We start from the raw sequence: 19,560 nt of genomic DNA on the forward strand, positions 1-19,560 counted from the left end.
AATAGCAAAATATCACAGTCTATTTACGATAAACTGCGATAGACAGTGAAATTTTGTTATATTTATAAATATTTTGGTTCATTTTATTGTATTTGAAAACAATACTAAAAAAATATATATGAAAAATATACGTTTTCTTTATATAAAAGATTTATAGTTGGAAAATAAATATCAACCATAAAAAAATAAGACACCCCAACCTTATGTTAAAAAGTTAATAGAATCCTAAGAACAAAGACCAAAATAAATACTTTTCAAAAGTTCATGGATTAAAATAAATATTTTTGAAAGTTTGGGAACCAAAATAGAACTTGAATCAAAGTTCGGACTTGATTTAAACCTATATTTTAATAAAAATAGTTCAAAGTACCATATTTGAAAAATGAACTCCGAAAACTTGAGAGGTTTGATAATTATTTATCAAATATTTTTTTTCTAATACAAAGCATAGGCAAAGTAAAATAAAATAGGAAAGTGTTCTCTTTCTTTGAAGTTGAGTTCAAAGAGCCATACCCCATTCCTATTGTATATTTAATGTGTATAATTTATAAAGTTTTTAATAAACTTATGAAATTTCATTGATAGTATTTGTATATATATATATTTTTTTTAGTACGACAGAGGTGGGAATTGAACATTCAATCTCTAGAAAAGAAAGTCATGTCAATTACTACTAAACTAAGTTCACTTTGACATATTTATAAATATACTTTGTATCTTAATTTTTTTAAGATACTATTTAAAAATAAAAAAACTTATGTCTAGTTATTGTACTTACAAAACTTTTAATTTTACATTGGACAAATTATTATTCAATGGAGACCTCTAACCTACCTCAATCATAATAATCATTAGTTATGGATTTAGAAAAATGTATTACTCAATGAACTTGCTATAATGTGATTGCCTCATGATACTTATTGGATTATGAGGATTAAAAAATCTACATACCTCCTAATAACTACTAATATAAATTGAGGTATTCCCCTCTCATATATTCTAAAAAACCACCAACCACATTGTTTCAACTCATCAATTTATTTGGCATAAAGTTGGATCCTAATTATATACATTATTTAAGAATTATATAGTAATTAAGTTGATTTCATATAGATTAAAGGCATTTAGTATATCTATTTAGACATACATATTTTTTAATCTACATCTATTAGATATTAAGAGTCAATCACATTGTGTGGAACTAATAAATAACATTTTTTTTAGACACATAATAGAAAAATTTACGTAGAATCATTTTTAAAATAAAAAGAAAAATATAAATTCAATTCATAAACCTAATTAAAACTTCACTAAAATACAGAAACTTAATAAGCACTACTTTAAAAGTTGAACAAACTTTTGGTTTAACATTTAGAAAAAGGACCGATCTCGAGAAATAGTTTTGAAAATGAAAGGGAAAAAAGGCCTCAAAAGGAAGATTTTTCTTGCCTCCTTTCATCAAGTTAATAATAATAATTAAAAAAAGAAAGGGAAAAAAAAAGCTTTTCATCATGATGATTCAATGTTGACATCATATTCATGATTGGTTCTAAACAAAATAAAATAATAATAATAATAATAATAAAAGAAAAAGGGAGCCCACCTCTTAATTTTCCCACGATTTTCAAGCCCCATGCGTCGCCAAACCAAAATCCCCAAATCCAATTCATGTATAAATCCCTAAATCCTTTCTTCCCAATTCCAATTCAGTTCATGCAATTTTCACTTTCTCCCATTTTCCGATCTCCCGCCATTATTTCCCCCACATTCTTCTTCTTCTCCTCCGCCGTCTCCTCCGCCATGTCCACTTCCGATCACTCTCCCCCTGCCTTCGACCGACCTCGTTCCGTCATCAAGAAGATTCTCGCTAAACTCCAACACGAAGGCGACGGCGCCGTCGTTCGTCGAGGCATCGGAAGGTCTCTGTCTTCTTCTTCTTCTTCTTCTTCTTCGTGTTCTCTGTTCTTATTCTCCGCCGCTGATTTTACAATCTAATCTCTGATTCAGGAATGATTTGAAGAATCTAGATCCATTTCTTATGCTCGATGATTTCTCTGGTAATTGCAATCGAACTCGAAACCTAAATCTGATTGTTCTCTGTTTCTTGTTATTGAATTTTGTTTTTCAATTGTTTCATTAATTGCAGTCAGTCCGCCGGCTGGATTCCCCGATCATCCTCACCGAGGTTCCTTCCTCTCTATTGAATTTTCGCTGTTCAAACAACAGAATTGGTCTACGAATTTAACTATTATTATTATTTTTAATTCGCGTTCTAACTAGTTGGATTTTTAATTATTTTCAATATTTTGTCCTGTTTAATTAAATCAATACGTTTTTTTTTTATAAAATTAAAGAAAAATGTAAATTGTGAAACTTTTTTTTTTCTCTTTTCCAAATATATATTTTAAATGTCTATTATAACTTTTTTTTCTTTCAGGTTTTGAGACAGTGACGTATATGTTACAGGTAAATTCTCTAATTTCTGTGCTAAAGTGAAAATAAACTGAAAAGTGGGGACAAATTTGCAATTATTTTTATTTATTTATTTATTTGTGGATTTTTTTATTTTTAGGGAGGGATTACCCATCAAGATTTTGCTGGCCACAAGGGTACAATCAGAACAGGGGATGTCCAGGTAAAATTAAAAAAAAAAAAAAAAAACTAAATGACGCAATAAGTACTTATGTATTTTTAAATAAATTACCATTAAAAGAATGTTAAAACATTTTTGTTTAGAAATACCATTTTAATCGGTCCAAATTGAGGTGCACCTATCTTTGTACCGTTTAAATAATTATCCAATTATAATAAGTCGTGTGACAAATATATATATTTTTAATTTAAGAAAGAAGGACTATACCTAATCACTATCCTTTTTAGAATAGTATAGAAACTAAAATTGTATATTTCAAAGTATAAGATGTGAAATTGAATTAATATTAAAGTATGAGACTAAAATGTTATTTAAAAGTAAATAAATAACATATTGAGATTTGGTTTTGGGGCACAGTGGATGACAGCAGGAAGAGGTATAATTCATTCAGAAATGCCTGCTGGTGAAGGATCTCAAAAGGGTTTGCAGCTATGGATCAATCTTGCATCCCATGACAAAATGTAACCATCTTTCATTCATTGTTTTTTTTTTTTTCGTACGATTTTCATTTCTCGAACATGAAAAATTATTCAATAAGACTGTCACGATTCATGTTATTAACAGGATGGAGCCAAGGTATCAGGAGATCTCAAGCGATAACATTCCGAGAGCGGAGAAAGACGGTGTGGAAGTTCGTGTCATAGCAGGAGAGTCCATGGGAGTTCATTCTCCAATCTACACTAGAACTCCAACTATGTACCTTGACTTCACTTTGAGACCAAGAGCTCAAGTGCATCAAAGCATCCCGGACACATGGACGTCTTTTGTGTACATAATCGAGGGAGAAGGGGTGTTTGGGTCCCCGAACTCGTCGCGGGTGGCAGCTCACCATGTACTAGTACTGGGAGGTGGAGATGGGGTAAGTGTGTGGAACAGATCTTCAAAGCCATTGAGGTTTGTTTTGATTGCAGGGAAGCCATTGAATGAACCAATAGTTCAATATGGACCATTTGTTATGAACTCACAATCTGAAATTGACAAGGCAATTGAGGACTATCATTATGCCAAAAATGGGTTTGAAATGGCAAAGTATTGGAGATCTCAGTGATTGAAAAAGCAAATAAATGAATAAAATGGTCAATGTCTCAATCCAAATAGAGCAACAAAAGTAGTAGCTGAAAAGGAAGATATTTTACATTTTAAGAAAATGAAAGCTTCTAGAAGACCCAAACATGGTTATCATTCAAGTTATGATGAGGATGGAGTTGGGGTCAGCTTATCTTTGTCAAAATTTATGTTTTTAATTATTTTATTTTTATTTTTCTTGCTGGTAAATGGCTGTAATAGTTTTATTTTTTCTTTTAGTTATAAAATTTTATCATTTCTTTTGTTTGCTCAATATATAATTTAGACTTTATTGTTTAAGAGTACTTTTTTTTTTCAATTTAGTCATTCTCTTCAAGTTTATAAGTCATGAATATGAAATTTATTAAATAAGAGTACTTTAGTTTTTTGAAAAAATGGAGAAACAACCGACCTTAAAAATGTTGTAAGTGGTCATTGTTCGCACAAAATTTGTAGAGAAACTTGTTTTGTGGAGTGGAACTTGTGTTGATGTTGATATTGTTGCGATGTGGTCCGATCTCTAGTACCCGATCATCTGATTCTCTCTCAGTTGTCAATTTCTATTTGGGGACACATTTCAATTTCTAATTAGTCCTAATTTTAATTATTTGGAGTGTTAATTTAGTGAATAACGTGACAATTTGTGATTGGTCCAAAAGTTCTCCTTCAACAAATGTCCCTTTTTGAGATTTATGAATCTCAAAAAAGATGAAGTTGGAGTCAAAATGCAAGTTATTGCTCTTGATTTAAACTTCATTTGATGTGTCAGCCAAACTATGAATTTGGTATTAGAATTTGAGATAAAATTTGGAATATGGTCAAATGTTAATTTGAGATTTTACCTCCAATTTGATTTGTACTTGGGGCAAAAGCTAAACTTGATTTAAATTTGAAATAAAATTTGGAATATAACCAAATTTTAATTTGAAAGGAATTTTAGATGTTATCTGCAATTTAATTTGGAAATAGGAATAAGAACCTAAATTTGGATGAATTTGAGATTTTGAGATAAAACTTGGAAGATGCCCAAATTTGAATTTTATATCAATTTGAGACTTTATCCTTAATTTAACTTGACTTGAGGATAACAATATGTAATTTGAATTTTGGATAAAATTTGAAATATAGCCAAATTTTAATTTGAGATGGATTTGAAATTTATCCTTAATTTAATTTGACTTTGGGATATGAGGCTAAATTTGGATGATTTGAATTCAGAATGAAATTTGAAATATGTCCAAATCTCGCTTGAAGATAAATTTGAGGACAAAATCTAAATTAAAAAAAAAAAAATAACCTTGACAGCGGCAGAATCCTTAATTTTTTTTAAAAAAATTTAATTCGAAATTAGGATAAAATCAAATTAGGAAATCTAATAAAATCTAATAATTCAAATCACATCTTTGTCTAATTTGTGTTCTTAATTCGTTATGGAGCCCGGTGAATCCTCTATAAATAAGACCCTAAACCCCTGCATTCCCAATTTAAGCAGCCTTGCACAAAGATAAAGAAGAGAAAAACACATTTTTTTCTTTTTCAAAATTTTCCTTTTCTTTCTTCAATCTTTTTTTAATTTCCATTATCCATCATTTGGAATTTAATTTTTTTTACTAACTTGCCCCCATCTTTTTTATAGGAATTAAAGCTACTCTTAACTTGCATTTGAGGGTGTAACTTATGTTATCTCGCCGACTCCTTATTATTATTATTTTTTTTAAAGGATGAGTTTTTTTTTTTTCCGCAGTAGTGCATCAATACATGATCGTCGCCTTGACACACATAAGGATAACCTCGAAAAGGTCTAACAACCCTATTATATCGCCACTTCTTGATCAACATAGAAATGACCCCGGAAAGGTCTAACAACCCTATTTGGTCAACATAAGGATGATACCGGAAATGTCTAAATGACCATATTACATCACTTTTTGATCAACATAGGGATGACCCCGAAAATGTCTAAACAATCCTATTACATCACTTTTCGATCAACATAGAGATGACCCCGGAAAGGTTTAAACAACCTTATTATATCGTCACTTTTGGATCAACATAGGGATGATCCTAGAAAGGTCTAAAAAACCTTATTACATCACTTATCGATCAACATAGGGATGACCCTGGAAAGATTTAAACAACTCTATTACATTGTCACTTCTTGATCAACATAGGGATGACCCCGAAAAGGTTTAACAACCATATTTGATCAACATAGTGATGATTCCAGAAAGGTTTAAACAATCCTATTACATCGTCACTTCTTGATCAATATAGAGACAACCCCAAAAAGGTCTAAGCAATCCTATTACATCACTTTTCGATCAACATAGGAATGACCCCAGAAAGGTCTAAACAACCCTATTACATCGTCACTTCTTGATCAACATAGGGATGACACTAGAAAGGTCTAATACCCTTATTTGATCAACATAGGGATGAGCCCGAAAAGATCTAAACAACCCTATTACATCGTCACTTCTTGATTAACATAGGGATGACCCAAAAAAGGTCCAAACAACCCTATTACATCACTTCTTGATCCACTATTATATCATGGTTTAGTTCACATAGGGATGACTCCAGAAAGGTCTAAACAACAACCCTATTACATCGCCACTTCTTGATCAACATAGGGATGACCCTAGAAAGGTCTAAAAATTCGATTTGATCAACATAGGGATGACCCTGAAAAGGTCTAAACAATCCAATTACATCACTTCTTGATCCACTATTATATCATGGTTTGGTTCACATAGATATGACCCCATAAAGGTCTAAACAACCTTATTATGCCACTTCTTGATCCAACTTTGAAGATGAGGCGGATATGGCATCGAGCTTCGGAGCGAAGCTGGGTAGACTAGACTTAATCTCGCATATGAGGCGGAGTCAGGCAAAACGAACTTAATCTCGCATATGAGGCGGAGAGGCGGATCAGAATTGATCTCGCATATTAGGCACAGTTAGGCAGACTGGACTTGATCTCACAGATGAGGCAGAACATTACAAACTGAACTTGATCTTGCATATGAGGTAGAACCTAGCAGACCAAACTTGATCTTTTAAATGAGGCAGATCCAGGTTGACCGAACTTGATCTTGCAGATGAAGCATAGCCATGTAGACTTGACTTAATCTTGCATATGAGATGGAACCAAGAAGTTCGGATGTGATCTCACGTATGAGGCAGAGCCAGAAAAATCAAACTTGATGAAGTAAAGTCACACCAAACTTGTCTTTCTGCCAGTTTGCATCAGACTTGATTTTCCACCTTCTGCATTGGTCTTAACTTTTCGCCTTCCACGTTAAGCTTGACTTTGCGACTTAAGCATATAGATGACATCACAAAGCCTCCAAACTTGAGTATGAAGATGGAGTATCGACGAATCCTTCGAACTTGAGCTTGATGAAACATTAGAGAATCCTCCTCACTTGAACTTGAGGAAGCGAATCCTTAACACTTGCTTATTAAGAAAGCTTCAGATCCGAGCTTACATTTGAACAAGCCTTGATGAAACCTTCGAATTTAAATTTGAGAAAGCATCAATGAAACCACTGAACTTGATTTTGAAGAACTTCTAAACTTGAAGATGAAGCGTTGATCTTTAGTTAAGCAATGCTCTTATAAACCTCAACTTACAGTGTTTTGCTCTTAGGGCTACACATTTTTTATTTGTTGGGTTGCCCCTAATAAGGATGGAAATCTTCAATTTGTTGAATTGCGTCCATTAGAGTTGTCCTCAATTTTTAGTGACATTCTTTAATAAAGATGAACATCGTCAATTTTCAAGCATCACACTTTAGGCGGTGGTGACTTTTTCCTTGGACTAAACTTATATTTCTTTAAGTTCTCTACGTACTCTTTAAGAAAGGTATCAATCCATGACGTGGTTCAATTGTATTTTTTTTTCTTTTACTGGACTAAATTTAAATTTTTCTTCAAGATGCCTACGTACTCTTTATAATGAATAGGGATCAAGCATAACGTAGTTCAAAATATTTTTTTTTGGGCCATTCACCTTTTAAGCTCATGCGAGCCAGGAGCACTATGCAGTTTATACTTTTATGATAAGGAGTTTTTTTTTTTAAGAAACCTTCCGTTGATTGGGCCAATTCTTAATCCATCTTGATCAACGATCTTGTATGCTCTATTTATGTAGACCTCTTTGACGATGTAGGGTCCATCGCATTTAGGTGTGAACTTATTTCCCGTATGTCTCGTTGTGATAATGGGTCTTCTTACAATAAGCACCAGATAATCGAGACTTGAAAAGATCAAGGCTTCACGTGCTTATCAAAGACTTTAGACATTTGCGGTTGGTAACACTCCAATGCTTGTTGAGCTTCCAGTCGTCTTTCATCAAATCCTTCTAACTCTTGAAAACATAACTTGGTATTGTCTTCTGTAGTCAATCCCTCATGCACCTCCACCCTTAGTGACAAAATTTATTTTTCCAAAGGGAGGACAACTTCTACTCCATAAACACGAGAGTATGGTGTTACTCCTGTAGGGGTACGATGAGTGGTTCGATAAGCCCACAATGCCTCACCAATCTTCTCTTGCCAATCTCTCTTTGACTTAGAGACAATTTTCTTCAGCAGGTTGAACAACGTTTTGTTGAATGCCTTTGCCAACCCATTTGCAACAGCTTTGTACATGGATGACTTGAATTGCTTAAACTTTAACTCCTTACACAACCTAATCATCAAGCCATTGGAGAACCGCCTCCCATTATCTGTCACAATTCGATAGGAGATATCGTATTGATAGATGATGTGAGTGCGGATAAAGTCCACCACATTTTCTTTCTTAGCTTCTTTCAAGGCAATGGTCTTAGCCTACCTTGAAAAGTAATCATTGGCTGCAAGGATGTAAGAATGTCCTACTGATGACTTAAATGTTATAGGGCAAACAAAATCAAGTTCCCATGCTTTAAAAGGCCACGAAGCTAGAGTTGGATGCAAAGGCTCGAATAGTTGATGAATGAAGTTTACATGGTATTGACAAGCCTCACACTTCTTTGCATACTTCATCTAATATTGGATCATTTTTGGCCAGTAGTAACCCATCATTTTTAGTTGGAACTATAGATTTGGTCTAGATTGATGCGCGCCGCAGATGCCTGAATGTGCTTCTTCCAAAACCTTCGTTGATTCCTTTTTTCCAAGACATCGAAGAAAGAGTCCTTCAAAGGAGCGACGATATAAAACCCCTTTGTAATAAATGGAGTGAACAACTCTTATTTAGATCTCGATTTTGTGGCGGAGGTTTTTCAGAAGCCTTCTATACTCAAGGTAATTTAATTGGTTTCCACCAATCTTCCTCATCAATTAAACAAACTGTTACCACGTTCATTTCTTCATATTCAGTCTCGACTGGAGATATAACTTACCTTCAACAAAGTGATATACTTGGGGATACATCGTTTGAATTGTTAGGGTAGTAGCCAAGTTTTCCAAGGCATCCACCTTCTTATTTTCTAACCTCGGGACATGCTCTAACGTCACGCTGTCAAATCTCCATCAACTGTCTGGCATAAATGAAGTAAGGCTTCAAGGCATCATGCTTCACATCATACAGGAGTAAGAGCTGATTGATTATCAACTTTGAGTCACCAAAAATCTCCATGCATGATACCTCAATCTCCAAAGCCATTTAGAGTCTGATTATCAAGGCTTGGTATTTGGCGACATTGTTCGAACATAATTCAATAAGTGCACAACTACAGGGAAGCAAGTGTTTTTCTGATGAAATAAAGATGATGCCTGCCCCTGCACCACTTCTTTGTGCTACACCATCGAAGAACATGATCCAAGGTCCTGCGATTTCTGTGAAGAGAACTTCATCATTGGGAAAGTCTTCCCACAACTTCCAATATGATGGAATTGGGTGATCTGCTAAAAAGTCGGCCAATGCTTGTCTTTTGATCGCCTTTTGTGGCACATAGACAATATCGTATTGCTGAAGCATGATTGCCCATTTGGCTAAACGCCCAGTGATGATTGGCCTAGATAGGATGTACTTGTTGGGCCAAATTTTGCAAGTAGATGAACCGTCAGCTTATCGATAGTGAAAAAAAATACAAGACGTATTTTCTTAATAGGAGAGTAATTGATTTCAACTCTGGTCAAAGTTCTACTTAGATAGTAGAGAGCATGCTCTTTTCCCTTCTCCTCTTCTTGTGCCAACAATACCCCCAACGATCTTTCTTGTATGGAAATGTATAATATCAATGGCTTGCCTGCTACAGGAGCGCCTAAGACATGAGGGCTAAACAAGTACTTTTTTATGCTATCAAAAGCATTCTGACAGACCTTATCCCATTCGAATTTTTCTACTTTTCTCATCAATTTTTGAAAAGGTTGACATCAACCAACCAATTGGAAATAAACCTTCGAATGTAAGTTAGACGTCCCTGAAGACTTCTTAACTCATATAAATTATTTGATCTCGAAATTTTCTAAATGGCATTGATCTTAGATTGATCTATCTCAATCCCCTGATGCCTTACAACGAAACTAAGAAACTTCCTTGAAGTTACATCAAAGGCGCACTTGAGAGGGTTCATCCTCAATTGGTATTTTTGCAGGTAATCGAACACAACTTTAAAATCCTTCAAATGATCTTGTCGTTTCTTTTCAAATGATCCTTCAGGGTTCATTCTACATGTTTTTGCAACATATTGTCAAACACCTTCTAATGGCGCGTTGGTAAGTAGCGCTAGCATTTTTCATCCTGAATGGCATTACCTTGTAACAATATATTCCTTTTAGAGTTTGAAAGGCCGTCATTTCCTCATCAGTGGAGCCATTAGTATTTAATTATACCCAGACTATCCATCCATAAAGGATAGGGCCCCGTGCCTTGTTGTCACATTAACCATGATCTCTATGATGGGTAATGAAAAATCATCTTTCGGGCATGCATTGTTTAGTTCATGAAAGTCTATGCAAACACGAAGCGGTCCGTTCTTCTTTCTAACAAGGACAATCTTGACTACCCATATTAGGTATTCGACTTCACGGATAAACCCTCTTCAATCTACTTATTGAATTTAGATTCAATATGGGGAATAAGTTCTATTTGAATGCGTCGTTGAGCTTGCTTAACTAATCGACACCCCTATTTGATTGCGAGATGGTGGACTGCTACCTTCATATCAAGTCCCGAAATCTCTTTGTACGACCAAGTGAAAACGTCTCTGTATTTAGTGAGAAAACTCATATATTTGCCTTCTTCCTCTTCAGGGAGAAATGCGCTAATGAAAGTTGGGTGTGGTTCGTCTACTATGCCAAGATTCACCTCTTTGAGTTTGTTCACCGTGGATTGACCACCATCCTCCAGAACTAGCGGAGCATCGGCCACCTCCTCTTCAGTCATTTCATCTTCGAACTCTTTGCTTTTCTTTGAAACTGCAGCTAATCTTTCGAAGGCTGATGGTCGCGCCATTACCGAAGATTGACAGACGATTTTCTTTTCTCCTTCGTAAAGTCAACCTTCGAAATGCTAAGTGTCAAGTAGAGCTAGAGATTGTGTGTAGATTTTCTCTCTCTACTTCCATCATGCTTAATCTCTCGAAGACCAAAGCACGCGCGACAGACGTTCTAATGTGGTCGAAGGCTGAGGTTCTTTTATCCTTGCCCTCATTTTCTCCTACATCATCGACTACTTCTACAGTCATATGATTGCTGTCGACCACCTTTTCCTTCGCCCTTTTGGTTATACAAACTGGCTCTGATGACTTATATCCAAGTCTCTTCCTCGATACAGGTATAGCATGCCCCTCTTGCAAAAGCTTATTCTGAGTCGAAGATAGCTCGAATCGTCCATAAATGCTCAAACACTAAAATTTGGTGTGAGTTGTGAAGTCATACCCTGCTTTTTCTAGCAATTTGTAAGCTTTAGGATCGAACCCATCTTTCATTCGTGTTTTGGGCAGATTTACCGTTGTCAAATATCCTTTAGGTTTATGGATTTCCTACTTCGTTATTGGCTGAGTGGTGTACTAAAACTTTATTTTAAGATTTCAATATCCCCGACCTTCAAGCCTTTTGAGCACTCCGTAAAATATGACTTACCCTTTTTGCGCCTCGAAAAAGGAACATAGTGCAAAATTGGAGGATTTAGAGCCTTTTCATTTTTTAAAATCAGTATCTTTGTAATTCTGGTGGATGCCTCACCCCCTTTCGAGCTAGGAGCTCGTGCCTTGTTGCTTGTTTTCTTCCCTACATCTACTTGTGATCTCGACTTGGATTCACCTCCATCCTTTATTAATAGAGTCTCTATAGGCATTACCTCACCAACACCATCACTCTTCAAATAAAACTTCACATCTGCAAAGTGAGACTCAGCTTTTGAAAATGGATTAGAGTTTGACTTTCTTAATCCTGTCTTGATAGAACTTGAATCATTGATGCAGTGTTAACATTATCACCTCCTTTCCATGAATCGAAGAACGTCCCACCACCAGCTTATAGGTGGTATTTGAGTCTAAGACATGACTCAACGCGTCAGCCTTTAGGTCGCCAATGAGAAGTTCTAAGCATATTATGTCTATCACCCTTTGGTTGCCTTGGTTGAAACCTTGAATTACCAACCTGCTGTCGGCAATTCTTCCATGAAGATGCCAATTGCTTCATAGTCGTCTTAGGAATTATACTGACGGTCGATCCATTGTTGATGAGAATTCGCCCAACACTCTATTTTCGAAAGTATCCCGAGATGTATAAAGGCCTATTATCCAGCTTTGATCCTAACAAATCCTCGTCTGAGAAACCTATGGACGTAAAGCAAGAAGCATATGCACGCATCATAGAGGTCAACACACTAGATGCGTTGTACTCTAACAACGTGTTGGTGAGAGCCTTCTTAGTTGCTTGAGGGAGTGACAACAGGTCATCTATGCTGAATGATAGTAAGTCTTTTGATTATTCCATCACTTTCGATGAACTTAGAGGAGTATCCTCTTCTCCTGACGTGTTGACGACATGACATGCAACAACCTCTGGCTCTTTCCTCGAACAACAGCCATAGAAGTTCTCTGACAGAAAATCTGCTAATGTCACTTGACGCCTGGGTTAAAGGAAGTCATTACCTTTCTCCTTAACAAGCCTGGGTGAAGTTTTCCCTTTTCCTTTCATTTTCTGAGTCCTGTTCCCTCTTCTGTAGCTCCGATAGGAGCGCGAATCTTTTCTAGTAGAACTCGATTTTCTCTTCTTTCGTTACGTTACAAGAATCCATCTTATTTTGAAAATGTCTCATTTAGACCACTTGTTGAAACCAAACGACTACAGTTCCAAAGGTCCCAAACTGGACTAAACTCTCTTTTTGTCATAACATATATCTAATGTTGGAGCACTCAAATTTACTGCCACTGTGGCATGATTTGTTTGAGCAACCTCATCTAGATCCAACTCATTTTTTCTATCACGAGCAACCTTTAGAATCAGCTCCTTCAAGACAAAACATTTTTCGATCGGATGGCTAACGTCCCTATGATACTTGTAGTAGTTAGGATCGTCCACTTTTCTGGCTTGCTCTGGTCGTTTGCATTCCAGTAGTTGAATAAGCTATTTTTCTAGCAGTTGCTCAAGCATATCTGCAACATTGGAGTTACGAAACGGATAAACTTTTTCCCGCCTCTCCTTCAAATTTAGGCGACGTTTTTTGCCTCCATCATCTTTCTTCTAAATTTTCTTCTCTTTTCCTGTCAAAGAAAATTTCAGGGTCATCGTATTAATGACCATTGATTTCTTTATGGTGCTTTTCACAATCTTCTCAGCACCATTTATCTCTTTCTTATCCTTCTTCATCTCAGGGATCAGAAAATCCTTCGTCCCCCCTATTAGCGATGCTCAACTTCATATCGTGGGCGCAAGTTACCAATTCTTCAAACGTACGGGGTTTTATTCCTTGTAGAATATAAAGAAGTCCCAATGCATACCTTGGGTGCACATTTCTACTGCAGGCAGTTCGGTGAGTCGGTCTTTACAGTTTAAGCTCAGAGCTCTCCATTGGTTGATGTATTTGATGATCGACTCATTTCCGTTGTTTGGAATTTGTCAACTCCATCATACTGATAATGCTTCTGGTGCTGTAGAAACGACTCAAGAACTCTCTCTTTCCAGCTCTTCCCAACAGTCGATCGCCTCAGTCTTTAGATCAGTGTACAAGTCAAAAGCATTTCCTTTCAAAAGGAACCTACGAAGGCCCCTACGCGAAAACATAGATCGTCCCAATTTTTAGTCTTCACATAACACAAATTACAGAAACATGATTATACAAAAAACAAAAAAATTACATCATGCAAAATCAAATTAAAGAAAGATGAAGAATAGGGTTTAGAAACCCTTACCTTTGAAGAACGAATTTCTTCACGTGATCCTCTTCTCTAAGACATTCATGAACAAAACACGATCAATCTCCAAATGGCCATCACCATGAAAATTTCCTCTGCATTCTCTAGATTCAGAATCCAAGGAATTGTGTGGGCTCTTGAAATTTTGGAAGAAAGGGAGATTAAGAGGAATTGAGAGAAGAGAATGTGGGAGAGAAAAAAAAAAACATAGAGAGATTTTTTTTTCTTTCATTCATAGAACTCTATCTTTCTTCCAAAAAAAAATGGTGAAGAAAAAAAATCCTATAACCACCACCCTCACATACGTAGTGAGTTGAGATAGATTAAGGGAGGGAAGTTATTTCCCTCCCTAAATTTTTAAAAATTAAAGTTAATAAATAATAATTTAATTAATTTTAATATATATACACACATATACATATATAACTATATGTTCTATCATATATAACATATAACCTAGGGTTTTATATTGTATCATATACAATATAATGTATAGTTTTAATTCTCTCATCAATGGTATTTAATATAAATTCTATTTATATTAAATTCAATTGTATGAATCCAATTCATATAATTAATACTTGAATCATACTCAAATATTTATTTCCCCTAAAATAAACTTTATATTATAATGTATGAAATACATTATAGTAATTATATCATACATAAATAAATTAAATTAATTTTATCACATATAATTAATTCTCTCAATTAATTTGAACAATTCAAATTAATCCAGAATTGATTCTCATTAAATCCCTATTGAGCTACAGAGGGACCTCATGGACTTGTAGCTTGAAGTTCTAATGGTACTTGAATAATTAAATTAATTAATTAAACTCCTTTAATTTAATTATTCAACATCTATTAATTATCGGGCACTCCACTAAAGACCGACAACTGCACTCTTTGCACTACAGATATATTTCTATGTCCATTGGATATAACCAATCAATAGTGCAATGACCCTTTATAATTTGCTTGTAAGTACAATTAGGCCAAAACTACCGTTTTACCCCTTTAGTTACATCTAACTCCTCAAGTTCCATTGATCTCTCTAATGAACAATAAGTCATAGTTCAATTATGACCAAACCCCTCTCGGGCTAGGAGAGGGTATGACGCTACATTGTTCAAGCCTTGGAATCAGCCGTTAAGGGAGCAATTTATCTACTTACCTCGACGTCAGGGAAGGAATGAATTCTGTCTTGTGTAGCTATGTTCCTAACTCCCAATCAGCCGAATCCCCAAAAGTGGTAGGCTTATTGAGTCGACGATTTGGTTACTCTCACCCATATAAATCAAAGGATTGCCTTCATAAGCAGAAGTTCACATCTAACTTAGGATTCAGGTCATGTCACCTATGGTCATCCTAGTGAAATGTACGTCTCTATTATGAACGACGTTATATAATGAGACTAGTCATTTCGTAGTCCAATCTTATACAAACTCCTTTGTATAGCATACCCCTTGCTCATATGTTTCTATATGAATGATCAGGATCAGATCATTTGTAGTACTTTACAACAATTGTAATGCCTACAAAGCGGGCTGTATTCGTAGTTCGGCAGGATAAGATATCCAAATTTATCCATCTAGTACACACCATTTAGTTTATCACTTAAACATGATCCACCTATATATCTCTACATACATGTTTAAACTACAGGTGATAACCTTGGATGTTAGTTTATTGGTTTGTGGGTTTAATGCTACTAAATGTCAAAGAAAATATCTCATATTTTATTAAATAAATAAAATGTTTGCATAATATAATTACAAACTACAGGACCCTACGATATTTAGGGCATCAACCTCAACAAACTTCCACTTGACCTAAAGCTAGTGGGGTGTACAATGTACAAGTCATACTAATATACAAGTACACAAAGTAATAAAATAGGGCATAAAACGCGTCCAGTACAAAATCTCCCACTTGCCCTAGACTAAATGTGGCATGTTTCATAGACCCATACTCTGTGGGTGACCCTCTAAAAATTTAGTCATGAAGGCATTTGTAAATGGATCTGCAACGTTGTGCTCCAAGGCTATCTGCGTGACGATCATATCCTCTCGATGCATAATCTCTTGGATGAGATGATACTTCCACTTTATATGCTTCCCGCACTTTTGACTCTGAGGCTCTTGAGATATAGCCACAACACCACTATTATCATAATAAAGAGTGATGGACTTTGACATGTCTGGAACTACTTCCAGATCTTTCAGGAATTTCTCGAGTCACACAGCTTCCTTAGCAGCTTCACAAGCGGTACGTACTCAGCCTCCATGGTGGAGTCAGCAGTGCAGCCATACTTGGTGCTTCTCTAGACTACTGCTCTTCCGTTAAGAGTGAACACTGATCCTGATATGGATTTCCTAGAATCCTTATCAGTCTGAAAATCAGAGTTCGTGTATCCTGTAAGGATCAAATCCTTAGAACCATACACGAGCATGTAGTCCTTTATTCTTCGTAGATACTTGAGGATGTTTCTAATGGCGGTCTCGTGATCAAATCCTGGATTAGACTAATATCTACTGACTATCCCAACGACACAGTAGATGTCAGTTCTAGTACAACACATTGCATACATTAAGTTGCCAACAATCGATGCATAGGGGATCCATCTCATTTCTTTAACCTCTTGAGGTGTCTTAGAACACTGTTCCTTAGATAATATAACTCCATGTATGAAATAGAGTAAACCCCTCTTTTAGTTCTGCATTGAAAATTTGACAAGCATCTTGTTAATGTAGAACGTTTGAGATAGGGCTAGTGTTTTGTTCTTTCGATCTCTAAAGATCTGAATGCCTAGAACAAACTGCGTCTGTCCCAAATCTTTCATTTAGAATTGGGTCGCTAGCCAAATCTTAATTTTAGTAAGTAGACCTACATCATTCCTAATGAGTAGGATATCTTCTACATACAACACTTGAAAAGCTACTAAATTGTTGATGATTTTCTTATAAACACAAGGCACATCAACATTTTGATCAAAGCCATAAGATTTGATTGCAGTATCAAACCTTATGTTCCAAGATCGAGAAACTTGCTTCAATCCATAAATGGATCGATTAAGTTTACAAACCTTTTGCTTTTGACCTTGGGTTATGAATCCCTCAGGCTGCTCCATATAAATGGTCTCCTCAAGATTGCTATTTAAAAAAGTAGTCTTGACGTCAATTTGGTAGATCTCATAGTCATAATATGAGGCAATGGGCAGAAGGATCCGGAAAGACTTCAACATGGCAATAGGTGAGAAAGTCTCCTTATAATCGATTCCTTAAACTTGGGTATAACCCTTTGCCACAAATCTAGCCTTGAAGGTTTGCACCTTATCATCAGCACCCAATTTTCTCTTGTAGATCCACTTGCAACCTATAGGTTTAACCCCATCAGGTTGATCTAATGGATCCTAAACAGAATTGAAGTACATAGACTCCATTTCGAGATTCATAACTTTGATCCACTCATCTTTGTCAACATCCTTTATTGTCTTCTTATAAGACAATGGATCCTCAACATCTTTGTCAACTGCCATAGCTAGGATTTCTATTAAACACATATAACGGACAGATGGGTTCGCACCCTCCCACTACGTTGAGGTTCCCTCAACATTTGCGATGGATTTGATTTACTAGATGAACCAACTTCAACAACTCTTGTTGAGGTGTTGGGTTCTTCAACAACCCTTGTTGAAGATTAAGTAGTTTCCTTGGAAAGTTCATTCAACACAATCTTACTACAGGACTTATACTCCCTTATGTGGTTCTCTTCTAAAAATGTAGCATTAATACAAACACTTTATTTTCTTTAGGACTGTAAAAGTAACAACCTCTCGTTCCTTTAGGGTATCCTAAAAATAAGCACAATTTTGAACGAGGTTCCAATTTCTTAGGATTTGCCTCAAGCACATATGCTGGGCGACCCTAGATTCTGAAATGTCATAAACTAGCTTTACGACCATTCCATAATTCCAAAGGTGTTCTCGTAATAATCTAGGATGGAACAAAATTCAAAATATAATTTGCAATCTATACTACAAAATCCCAAAACGAGTCAGGTAAGGAAGCATAACTCATCATAGATTGATCCCTATCTAACAGGGTTCGATTCTCCTTTTTGATACACCATTCTATTGAGGTGTACCAGGTGCTAAGAGTTGGGACACTATTCCATATTCTATCAAATAGTTTTAGAATGTAAGATCCAAAAACTCTCCACCTCGATCAGATTGAAATTTTTTAATTATTTTATTTAATGCATTTTCAACTTCAACCTTAAACTCTTTGAACTTTTCAAAAGCTTTAGACTTCTATTGCATTAAATAAACATACTCATATCTTAAATAATCATCAGTAAAAGTGATGAAATATTCAAATCCTCCTCTTGCTTTAATCTTTATCGGACCACAGAGGTCTAAATGTACAGGCGCCAAGGGTTCTTTGGTCCGATGGCCTTTTCCAATAAAATATCTTTTATTGATTTTGCCTTCAAGGCATGACTCACACACAGGTAAAAAATTTCTTCTAACTCGCTCAGAAGTTCATTCTTAACCAATCTTTCAATTCTATTGAGATTGATGTGTCCTAACCTTAGGTGTCAAAGATGAACATTTTCTTTAGGAGAAATTTTAAGTCTTTTATTTTAAGTTACCGCAGTTTTGAACATTTCAGTGTTTAAGAGGGCTTTAGTTGCTAATGGTCTTAGAACATAAAAATTATCTTCAAACTTAGCAGAACAAATATTGATACCATTTTATTAAATAAATGCTTTATTTACATAAAAGAAAGTAGTATAATGATAACTTGTAGAAATACAAGTTATTTATACTGTTTTGTTTAGATATTGCGGCCAAAAGAAAGGAAAGTTGCATCAATTATATAGAAATTAGCTAAGAAATGCGAGAATTATAAATTGTCGTCAATACACCCACTGACACCATTGCGATGATAGAAAAGAATATTTCAAGTCTGTTTTGCAGGAAATCAAGTCACCGCATGCGTTCAAGGCTCAAGATAAAAAGAATAACGCATCTACGTCGCATTGTGCCCATCATTCAGGAATGAATAGACGATCAACGCAATGATGGCGCATGCAATAATCGATCAAGAGCTAAGCGACCAACGCAATCTCAACCACATACGGTAATAAAAAACAACACCGCATGCAGGCAAACGATCGAAGATGTAAAGAGCAACACAAATGCGGAGGATTCTGACGCGTGTACAACTGACCCTTGTGCATTTCGGACGGGATTGATTGCGTAACAGAAAAAAATGTATCTTCAACATATCAATATCCTCGTTTTTAAAAAATATATATATAAAAAATGATGCATCCTTAGACGTTCCGTATCTTAGTTTTTTAGAAATTGACGAATCGTCGTATCCGATCGTATCCGTATCGTGTAGCCGTATCTGTGTCTGTGCTTCATAGTTCTCCACTAAACAAGTCTCCAATATAAGTAAATCACATTTACCTT

General features: G+C 35.5%; 1 protein-coding gene across 1 annotated transcript; it reads left to right on the plus strand.

The window, feature by feature from the left end:
* Positions 1–1,598: 1,598 nt before the first annotated feature.
* On the plus strand, positions 1,599–3,992 carry LOC120071514 (RmlC-like cupins superfamily protein). Its single transcript, XM_039023838.2, has 7 exons — positions 1,599–1,919; positions 2,008–2,057; positions 2,147–2,185; positions 2,438–2,466; positions 2,573–2,635; positions 3,011–3,114; positions 3,218–3,992. Exons 1-7 carry the CDS (start codon positions 1,669–1,671, stop codon positions 3,699–3,701), a joined length of 1,020 nt encoding a protein of 339 aa, XP_038879766.1. The 5' UTR covers positions 1,599–1,668; the 3' UTR covers positions 3,702–3,992.
* Positions 3,993–19,560: the final 15,568 nt, after the last annotated feature.

This window comes from Benincasa hispida, chromosome 1, assembly GCF_027475165.1.
Source record: "Benincasa hispida cultivar pf3 chromosome 1, pf3_genome.v1.1, whole genome shotgun sequence".
NCBI classification, from domain to species: Eukaryota; Viridiplantae; Streptophyta; class Magnoliopsida; order Cucurbitales; family Cucurbitaceae; genus Benincasa; species Benincasa hispida.